Consider the following 11460-nt stretch of genomic DNA (forward strand, 5'->3'; position numbering starts at 1 on the left):
TAATGGCCGTTGTTATTTAAGTGGTTTGGAAAAATGAAGGTGGAGTTAAGCCATCTGTTTGACTCACTCTCAGGTTTCTGAGAGTTTCTGGCCTAAGTTCTAATGAATCATAACATCTTTGGTCTATTGATACCTAGCAGCTTGAGAAAATGCTCATTTAGAAGCACTGCCAAAAAGCAGTGTCATGCGGTGTATTATTATTATTATTACATATCATTGTTTATGATTGTACTTCACTTTTTGTAATATCTTGTTAATCTATGTTCTATATCAGTGTTTTAGTTCAGAATTGCATGTTTTTCTAGTGTTTAATTATTTTGCTTTCACAAAAGCTTTACTGAGTGAAGCCAAAGAAAAACTACTAAAGTGTGGTTCTCACTAGAACTTTTACAATTATTGGAGTTTCTGCTGCCTCTTTTCTTCCGCCCCCTAAAATCTGTCTCCATTGGGGTTATGCTACACATAGCGAAACACATCAGCTCTTATAACAATTTTTGGTCAAAAATAGCGGAGCTCTGCTTTGACCATGTCGCATCAAGGCTTCATTAGTCTGTTTGAGTAATATTATTTATAACATACAATTAATGTTTTTTTCTATTTGTGAAGCACTGGGTTGGTTGGATTGGTTTGAGGTTCACTGTGTGGTGTTTGGTTTCAGAAACACCAGGCGCACTGCTGAAGTGTGGATGGATGAGTTCAAACTCTTCTACTATTCAGCACGGCCAGCGGCCAGGGGCAAGTCCTATGGAGAGTGAGTCACTGAAGACTTTCTGTGTGTGTGTGTGTGTGTGTGTGTGTGTGTGTGTGTGTGTGTGTGTGTTTGTGTGTATGTGGGGGGTGAGAGAAAATTGTTGTGTGTTATGATAAGAGGAGGCCATTATTGGAAAGGTTGCTCTCTCTTTCTGCTCTTTCTCCTCCTCTCTTATCAGCATTCGCGGCAGGCAAGAACTGCGAAAGACTCTCAAGTGCAGATCCTTCAAGTGGTATCTGGACAGCGTCTATCCAGAGCTCAAGTGAGTGTGTGTGAGCTAGCGTATGTGTGTCTGTGCTTGAGTGGCACTGGAGGATTATGTGTGGTTATTCACATGTCTTTATTTTTCTGTGTGATGAATGACTTTTCTTTGTAAGAAGCTCCTCTTACAAAGAGTGCTGATCTGTCTGCCCTCATTGGTCTCCAGGGGGACATTTTCTGCCCAGTGTTGCAGATACTCCGCTAACACCGTTGTTTTGAACCCATTCTATCACATGAATAGAAACCAAACCACAACTTCATTTTGTGTGTGTGTGTGTGTGTGTGTGTGTGTGTGAGAGAGAGAGAGGAAGAGAGTGTAATTGTATTCCTCCACAGCTTAAAAGTCTGTTGGGCTGTGGGCCTGGCTAGCTCTTCCATTACTTACAAGGTGTTCCATCTTCCTCCACTGGAGCTGTGTGTTCTGCCGAGTCTGATGAATGGATGTGCCAACCTAGCTCTGTACATTTCCATGCATCTTTTTATGACTAGCAAATCAGGTCTCAGGCAGCATTAACACTGGACTGTATTCTGCCCTAGAGCAGTATGAATACTCAGCTCCAATACAAATATTCATTGATGTGCCAGGCCGTTTGATTGGTTGAATCTCTGATGGGGTTTCCTGATATATTTCTGTGAGTGGCTATACATTGATCAAGGAGGAAAGACATTGTGGGCCAGCATACCAGACCAAAATTAAGCCAATACTAAATCAGTTTTGAATACTATATGAGTTTTGAAGCTAAAACTTGACCGACCTTACAGTATTCCACTCCTGTTTCAGAGTTCCAGATGATTCAGATGGGAAGTCCGGAGTGATACGGCAGAGGCAGAACTGTCTGGAGGCTCATCTTATGGAGGGACAGGACCTGCCTGTGCTTGCACTGGCCTCCTGCATTGGCACCAAGGACGTTCCAGCAATCAATCAGGTACGACAGCAACACCTGTGATAAGGTTACAAACACTGGAGTAACTGTTACAGTCTCAGCTTCAGACAGACTGTATAAAATACCTTACACAATAAGTGGCCATTATAAGACTCTTGCCAACAGCACCTCAATTGACAGGACACTTGCATGTGTACCCACATCTGTTTATCAGTCAGACATTAAACAAGTTTTTGTTTAAAAAGCTAAATGCTGACTAGTGACTTGTACCAACAGTTGTCTGCTCTGGACACATGACAGAAATTGTCAGGGTTACATTTAAGGCTAAAACTGCAAAATGGTGCCAGAAGTTTGAATTTTGCATCACAGCTTTTTCTGTGCATTTACTGGCAGGCTGCAAACCGAGTGTATTGTTTGTCACTTACATAGTTATACACAGTTCAACTAGCAGTGTAATACTTTACTAACTGACCGCTCACATGAAGAATAGTTGGATACAGTGTTTGTTTAGGGGAAAAAATTAAGTAAGTAAATTAAGTAAATTAACTAAGTCATGTCAAACTTAAAACAAAAAAAAGACACACTTGCTGCATTTCTTACATTATTTTGTACATACTCCTCACAATACCTGCCAATACACAGCACACACAAAGAGTTATTTAGGGTTGGTCATCTTACACTGGTAATCAAATGGCCCTTACTGAGCATAGTAGGCACTCTTTGGCCACACTGAATGATAAAACACCTGACCATGAGATGCCTTGTTTACACAAGCATTTTTGTATGCATTAAAAACGTATTGCTTGCCATTAAATTTGAATGAGAATGATTTTTGATGAACAGTAGACACCAGTGCTTGGCAACACGTCAAATTAGCACTCTGACATACCCATGCATCAGCCACTAAACTACAGCATTGGGCAGGGCTTCAGTCAGTCACCGAGATTTTTAAAGGAAATGGTGGAGAAACGAATTACTGCTTTCAGCTCACATCTATAGCTACACTATAAATTAATAGAATGATGGCAACTGGTTTGAGTAAAATTCACACATTTTTTTGCTGTCTTTAATGAAAAGATCAGAAACCTCTCAAGAAAGAAACCTTTCATATTTGAGTTTCCCACATCAATCTCCACCCACAAACGCACCCACAACAAACCATCCATTATCAATGCATCTATCAGTTCCCATGAAACCACATAGCATAGGTTCTGATATTTATTATGTGTCATCATTATCTGCCTGTAGCTCATTGAAATGTCATGAGAAAAATATTTCATTCTAAATATTTGCACTAAGAAAACACATTATAACTGTAATCTGTAATAAGTATGCGTAAATGCAGGTGAAACAATGATATAGCTGTTACGTTTTTAACAATTAATTGCATGAATGCAAAGGTTGTGTCTAACATAGAAACACAATGAACTGTGTGTTTAGGAGACATACAGAGCACCTGCAATTTCCACTGTAATATCCAGTGCTCACTGACAGTTTAAAGCTTCATCAAAAATTTATTCTGTTCTTACTGCCCTGGCCTGCTCCATCATCCATAATCTCATCATCAAATGCAGCAATTACTTTCACTTCTCACCTCAGATCAATACTAAAAGGACATTACTAAAGATATGTTGATCTGAATCGGAAAATGTATAAATGCTCCATCTTTAGTCTTTCCTTTTTCTCCTAAAGTTATAGGGCCTGCTTTTCACAAGATCACGGTCTTGGTGCATGTGGGTGTGGCAGACATACACCATATGAACAGATGTATGGGCACTCATCTCTTAATCACTGAATTGAGGTGTTATATTCAGTCCCTTTGTAACATGTGTATAAAACCAATTACCTAGTCATGCAGTCTGCTTTTACACACAATAGTGAAAGAATGGGTCAAGCACTGCATGGAGGAGGAGGATTGGTGGCACTGCATTGGTGGAGGAGGGATAATGCTATGGGGTAGTTTGTCAAGGGCTGGCCTAGACCCCTTAGTTCCAGGAGGGAACTCAGAAGGGAAATCTTAATTTTTTGGAACACTTCCAACTACTACCCATGGTTGGGTGAGTTTGGTGTGGAAGAACAAAATTGACTCACACAGACCCGTGACCTCAACCCCATCAAACACAGAATGTTTATGAACACTCCTTCTAATGAATGCATTTATCTAATTTAAGTTGTAACTATTGCTAACACAGATGTGCAAATGCACACACAGCTTGTCTAGTCCCTGTAGAAAAGTCTTGCCAATAGAATAGGAGTCTCGGTAGAGACACATTAACCTATTTGCACCATGCCTAATGCAAGGTGTGGGCTAGAGGTGTATAAAGCCCCAGAATTAAGCTGTGGAGCAGTGGAGGAACTGTGTTCTCTGGATGGTGCTCCATCCAGTACCTTTGGGATGAGTGGGGGAGTTGGGCATGAGGTGGAGTGGTGATTATTCAACATCCTGACCTTCCTAACACTCTTGTCGCTGAATACAATCTAATCCTCACAGCAATGCAGTGTACACTGTACAGTGACAAATACGTGCACCTTTAAGATGGTATACAATTGTAAAAAGTATTAGAATTACAATGCATTACCAGTAAGTGTGTTTAGGTGTGCTGCTACAACATAAGCTCCTCCCATTCTCACTCTAAGGGAAGCATATGTATTACTACCCTCATAGAGCACATGCATCACCACCCTCATCATACATGTAAAAATAACTAGCTAGGTGACATAACTTAAGACTAGTGCACATTCTTGTATGCTGTTCATTGTGTTAACTTCATTTAACCTCCCAAAGACTGTGTTTATATTGATTAATTCATTATCTGATGATGGTATGCATTTTATGACTTATTAAAATATTAATTATGATTATGATAATGTCAAAATTACTAAAGTTACTATACAGAACTATTTTGAAAAAACTATTTTGGCATCCATGCATTTAGGGCTATGTTAATGGCAACATGCATCACAGCCATGTGCGGCAAGCAGTCACATGAACATAAGTTTGTTTATTCAAAAATAACACCTATTGCACCACTCTACCCATTATTTTGCTTGTGTCCGACTAAATTATATGTAATATGCATTCGTCATGTGGGTAAGCTGAATTAAAATCAGAGCCTATAAACTGTACTGCATGTTTGAGATAATTTATTTAATAGGTATTTATAGAGAGAGACATCACTGAGAATAATTCACATTCACAGTGGGACCTTGTAAACATAAATCATGAATGAACTTTAAACCTTAAACATCATAAGGAATCAGTAGATAAAATGCAACAAGTATGAAACTTTCAGAAATGTATTGCAGTTCTGATGCTCTGAAATAAATATCACAGTGGTGGGTGCAGTCTCAGGCCTGTAACTGAACTGTTGCATAGTTTTGAGCATTCTAGATCCAGTCATAAATGAGAAGAATACTTGAAGTGCTGATGAATGTAAGTAGTGATATATTGAATGACAAACATATCTTTTTAGCAGCATTAACATCTCTGAGTCAAGTGTTTCTTTCACAGTTTTGTTTAGAAAGTAAAGCCACTCAGATCAATGCCCTCTTCTTTTGTAAAAGAACAGAAGCAATGAATATTGCTGCCCTCGCTCCCTAAGAATCTGTAACACTTAATACAGTTAGGCAAGTCACATTGCAATGAGGAGACACACTAGATTACATTAAACTCTGTGTAGCCAGGGGCATAATAAAAGGCAGCCTTTTTACAACAGGGTAATGTGATTTAATTCAGATCACATTTTTGTTCTGTGGTGTAATTATATTAAATAGAGAGATGCCCTTTGCTTCCTGACCCAGCTAATCTGCCTCAGCCTCTCTCCTCAGCCCCGTAAACCCACTCACTCACAGCTATAAAGTCCTGCACACTTGCCATTAATCCTTACATTCTTAATTCCACCAGCCTGCTTTTGGTCCTTGCCATTAATTATGCATTACTGCTGGCCGGTGTCTAAAATTAAGCATGAGCATTTTATTAGTATCATCTCTGTATATACCTCATTGTGTTCTAACACCATGTGATCATTTGTAAAACTGACCATATGGAAAGCTTTGAAAGCTAAATGAGTCACTTAAATGAATCATGTTAATATAAACATGTTTTGTAATAGAGAAGCAACCCAAATATAACCTGGTACTGGCTTGAATTATGTGCTTTGGACAACTTTGTTCTTATCGTCTGATGTGCTGCACTTGATTTTAGTCATTTTAAGTTACAATAAATGTGGGGGTGTCCTAACTTTTTCCTCATGAGAAAATGTCATTTCTATTAATTCCATTTAGCAAATGATGTTTACAGACATTTCTTTAGTTTCGTGCATTTAGTTGTATTATCTTCATCTTTGAATATTGTTAGAATATAGATCAAAATGTTTAGATGTTTAAATATTCATGGGGTGTCCTATTTCGCATAACTGTATTTATAAATCTTGGATGAAACACAAGAAGCTGCACAATTATAAGTTGTGTGAAATATTAGGACAGAACTATATTAGTGAAAATATTAGTGAAAAGTGGACAATATCAGAATTGGTGTTTAAAATGTAAATTAATGGACAGTATTCTGTCCAACTAAGTGTACCTCACTTTATTTTACTTTACACCTGAATAGTGCTATGACATGCACAGATCAAGCAATCATCCAACCATGACTGTCTTCTGCAGGAGTGGGTTTACACACACGGGCAGCAGATTCGGCAGCAGCAGCACTGCCTGTCTGTCTCCACCACCTTCCCAGCTTCTCAGATCCTGCTCATGCCCTGCAACATCAGCGATGGCAAACAGGTAACCGCACAAACCACGCTCTCTCTGACAGGCCATAAATCAAGTTTCACTTACGTCTAGCCTGACAGCTCCTAGAGGAGGCTCCTGACACAGACTCTATGAGTTTGGCAAGACAACTGGAGCATTAGGCAGGCCCCCATGGAGAAGCTTTTTTCTCACAGGAGCCAACAGCAACTGCTTCCTGTGTCACATTTGTTGCCTCAGAAATGTCAGAGTGATGTTTTTCGGGTGGGTGTCAGAGAGAGTGGCAGGCTTTTTCTGCTGGGATTTGGTAGACGGAGAAAAGTCAGGTTTTTTCCATGGTAGGACTGTGAAGGACTGTGTTTGGAATAGGTATTAAGGATGTAATGATTTCAATACAGTGTCAAAGAACTGAAGAAATTAACACTTGAAAACAATATTAAAACTTAAACTTCATCAGTATGTTTCTTAATCCCTTTTCTGTTTCTATATTATTTACAGCTCAGTTTTACTTTAATAACATCACTATTTTGCACCTGTGTACATTGCCTAAAATATTTCTGTTTGTGTACATTTTCAAATAAAAAACCCAGTACAAAATTCTCCTTAAAGTCCAATGGTGTACTTTAAATCAGTTTTAAAAATAGTAAATAGAAAAGTAATACAATAGAAACAAAATTGCAAATAAAAAGCCTGGAGTAATTACTTTTTTATATTAAGTTTTTTGTAATATAAATAAAAAAATACCTATTTCTGCCACCTGGTTGATGCATGCATGCACCAGAAAAAATACATACAGATTTCTAAAAAACCTTCAAATCTAGAAAACTTCAAAAATAAGGGTTTAAACAATGCTTGTTTAAAAAAACTGCTGTGAGCAATGCATTCAAGATGTATCAAATATGATAGAAATTAAAGCATCACTATGGAAAATGGAAGTGGAATTCATGCACTTGAACCACCCTTAAATGACACTTTTTTTCTGGACATTCAGAGAGTTACAGAAATGTCACTGAAAGTGAAATAAGCATGTGAACTGACGTGTTACAGTGATATTATTAGATTTTACATAAATATAACACAGTGTTACACAGTTCTTGCAAGTGTTGCCCTTCTCCAGTTATATAGTGCAGTTAGCAGTCTATTGCAGGTCAGTGGAGCATCACAGTGAAGCTGTTATATTAAGTTAAAATGCTACATAGTAAGGCTTTGAAAGTCATATATGCAAAGTTATATTTAATTTATTTTCATCATGGGTTTAGGAATGTTATTAAGGGCAGGGTTGGGCAGTACCGATGTCTATATAACAATAGTTTAAAGTCCTCCTCTATCAGGGTGTGGCTACAGCATGCTAAGTGGAAAAGGCCCAAACTTAAACAAGTAAGTCATGCATTATTAAATGAAATGGAGTAAAAAAAAATAAATAAATAAAAATATATTTCATTTAACTAACATGGTAGCCAGAAACTAAAATAACATTTTCACTTCACTTAATAAATAGTAAAACAACAAAATGTAACAAATAATTTGTAATTTGAACACTACATTGTAAACACTATGTTCGAGAACAGCTAGTAGTGGAGCTAGTTCTGTTGACTCAGACTGCTAACTCAGTTAGCAATTGTTGTTATATTGATGGCATAATAGTAATTTAGTGATGAGTTGAAAACTGCACCCAGAATAAACCCTCACAACTTTGAAATACCATCTAATTTTCAGAATACTGCAGTATATTGTGTTACCTCCACTCATCTCCCTTCATATCCTGATCTCATTTTTATTGCCATGTATCTCTATGTATTTATTGTTTGTGTGTGTGTGTGTGTGTGTGTGTGTGTGTGTTTTACTCCTGTTTGCATTTTATTTTCCATGTCTCAGCGCTGGCAGAAATCCGGCACCCACCTAGAGCACCAGGCTTCACGCTTCTGCCTAGACAGCGAAATGGCCTTGGATGGCCTGGAGAGCAGCAGGATGCTGGTGATCAGCCCGTGTGAGCCGTCAGCCCACACACAGAGATGGGAGATGCCTTTCTCATGATCCTACTGCATCTAAGCCTGCCCAGAGAGACAGTTAGAAAAAGAGGGGGAGAAGCTCAAGTGTGCACTTCCGGGGAGACCCACAAACGCCCTGCTGACCAACTCCATTCACACCCTGACATCTGTAGCTCATATGAGGTAATTCATGAATGCAGTGAGAAAATGGGCTGGTCATATTCATTATAAAGACCCTGCACGAGCTCTGGCACAGTCGTAAAATGCAAACAAGTTGTCACTTACTGCAATGCATTTCTGATTGCCGACCATGCTGGGAAATTTGCTTCTCATTTACATAAAAACCTCACTCTCCAATTTGTATGTGATTGCACGACACACAGCAGTGTTGAAAACGTGCAACTACCAGTGTCAAATACATATCGTTGCTGTCCAATGAAAAACATGTATCTCCAAAAGGGTGCAGGATAAGTTATTCTTATAAAAATAATAGTCTATTCCAAGTAATGTAGAGCATTTATATTGGTCTATTCATCCAGAATGATTCACACAGTGTACAGAGCAGCTACTAAAAACTATAGATACATGTAGATACATGTTTTTCATTGGACAGCAGCAATAGGTATATTCATTTGTGTGTGTATGTGTAAGTACAACTGATTTATTGACTTCAAAGTTGTTGTTATTTTGGTAAATCCACTGCCTTCCTGCACTGTGTTTCCCAAAGTGCTTATTTGCCTCTGAAGATTGTATTGTGTTTTGCTCATAGGATCCCTGGAGTCTCACTCACATGGCAGAACAGGATTGACCAGCTGGGCACATGCAAGCCTGCCGGACATGCACAAACCTGAGCGAGACCCTCAAAGTAACACTGGAGAAATACGCACAAAGAACTTTTTTTTTACCTTTAAATCATCCCAAAGCAAAGCACTTGTGTAATGAATCTGCTTGTACATCAGCATTCAATAAATGGCCTATTTTTCTTAGAGACGTGACTGCCTGTTGCTTGTTCCTGTCATGTTAATATATTAATCGTGTTGATTGCTGTACTGTGGGAGTCACTGGATCCACATCTGATCTATAGCATCTCCATCTCTCAGTTAAGTCAATCTGATGCTAACATCTTGGTGCCTTCCCAATGAGAGAGAAATGGTAAAGCTAATACTGACATTCACCACTCCTAAAAATATAGGTGCCAAAAAGGGTTCTTAAAAAACAGTAAGGGATGTGTTTTTTAAGAGAACTATTTTTGTAACTGAGATATGAGAGTGAAGAAAATTATTAAAGCTCACAGAACTTCCACATTCTAGGAGAAATACTTAAATTGATATACAAGCTTTACTATTCATTATGTGAAATGTTATTTAAAAGGCTCTCTTTTTCATACATTTCTTTAAGGAACTAACAGTGTTCCTTCCATTACATCGCTCAGAGTGGCATATGGCATATTTAAATAAAGGGTTAAAAAAAATTTTTAAAAATGCACATGTGCTGCATATGCTTCTTAAACACAACACAAACAGCACAAACTCTCTTGGCTTAGTGTTCCGCCCACAACCCTACCTGGATAAGTAATATGTATAGAGTATCAGATACAACCAATCAAGCCTTCAGTAGAAGGATTGAAACCTGGACCATGTGTTGAGGGAACCAAATCAAACCCTCAGGGCTGTTTTGTGCCTGCTTATTTTTGTAGCTATACATATTTATTTAAAGTCATGCATTTCCTCATCATCATTTCCACATTTGTACTGTCCAAAGCTCATTACACTCTTTTTATAATGCTTAAATGTTCAGGGTTAGTCTCCATTATACACTATGTTTTGTGCAGGTGTAGAAATGTGACATCAGTGATTCTGAGTTTTTTGGTTTCTATAACTGCTGATCTCCTGAGAATTTCAGCACAACAGTCTGTAGAGGTTACTTAGGATGGTGAAATAAAGAAAACATTCGGTGAGTGGCAGTTATGCAGACTGAAATGCAAGTCTGGTTCAAGCTAACAAAGCCTACAGTACCTCAGATCACCACTCTTTAAAATTGTGTTGAGCGTATAGGCATACAGATAAAACAATGAGTATACTCAACATGTCAAACTTTGAAGTAAATGGGTAACAACAACAGAATACAAGGTCAACTCCTGTCATCCAAGAACGCTAAGGCTGCAGTGGGCACAGGCTTACTGGACAGTTGAAGACTGGAAAAACATGGCCTGAAATGACCAATCTTGATTTCTGCTGAGACACAGATGGTAGGGTCATCATAATTCGACAAAAACAGCATAAATCCATGGAACCAACCTGCTGTGTGTCACCAGTCCTCACCGGTGGTTTAATGCCATGTGAAATAATTTTTAAAATATTCTGAGTCTTCTAATGCTAATCCATCATCGCCTAAATGTCACAGCCTACTGAAGTGGTTGCTGACCATGTGCATCCATTCATGGGCACAATTTACCCATTTTCTAGTGGCTGGTTCCGTCTCAAACATGAACATGATTATGTGTTCTTCAGTGGCATTCCCAGTCAGAAGATCTGAACATCATAGGGATGTGGAAGAATGGGAGATTTGTAGCATGAAAGTGTTTCATGTGCATGTGATTCAGTGTGATTCATGTGCATGTGATTCTAAATCTCAAAAGAATGTTTCCAACATCTTGTGGAACTCATGCTTTGAAGCTGTTTTGAGAGCAAATGGAGGCAATACCCTCTGCATTTGTAAAGTATTTCTATTAAAATGATCAGTGAGTTCATGCTAAAGGTATGAAATTAATAGTACCGTGAGGTAATATGAGCGTTGCATGACCGCTGATGAGTTGGTGGTAACTGTC

The 11460-nt window shown here is 38.5% G+C and overlaps 1 protein-coding gene across 1 annotated transcript in view; it reads left to right on the plus strand.

The window, feature by feature from the left end:
- The window catches only part of galnt14 (UDP-N-acetyl-alpha-D-galactosamine:polypeptide N-acetylgalactosaminyltransferase 14 (GalNAc-T14)), a 49830-nt gene extending 40229 nt beyond the window's left edge, over positions 1–9601 (plus strand). Inside the window, exons 11-16 of the mRNA XM_072680282.1 lie at positions 659–751; positions 930–1013; positions 1794–1938; positions 6562–6681; positions 8521–8816; positions 9403–9601. Coding sequence (XP_072536383.1) covers positions 659–751; positions 930–1013; positions 1794–1938; positions 6562–6681; positions 8521–8679 — 601 coding nt within the window. The 3' untranslated portion in view covers positions 8680–8816; positions 9403–9601. The remainder of the gene's footprint in view (positions 1–658; positions 752–929; positions 1014–1793; positions 1939–6561; positions 6682–8520; positions 8817–9402) is intronic.
- Positions 9602–11460: the final 1859 nt, after the last annotated feature.

The sequence above is a fragment of the Salminus brasiliensis genome, chromosome 1 (genome assembly GCF_030463535.1).
Source record: "Salminus brasiliensis chromosome 1, fSalBra1.hap2, whole genome shotgun sequence".
In the NCBI taxonomy this organism is placed as follows: domain Eukaryota; kingdom Metazoa; phylum Chordata; class Actinopteri; order Characiformes; family Bryconidae; genus Salminus; species Salminus brasiliensis.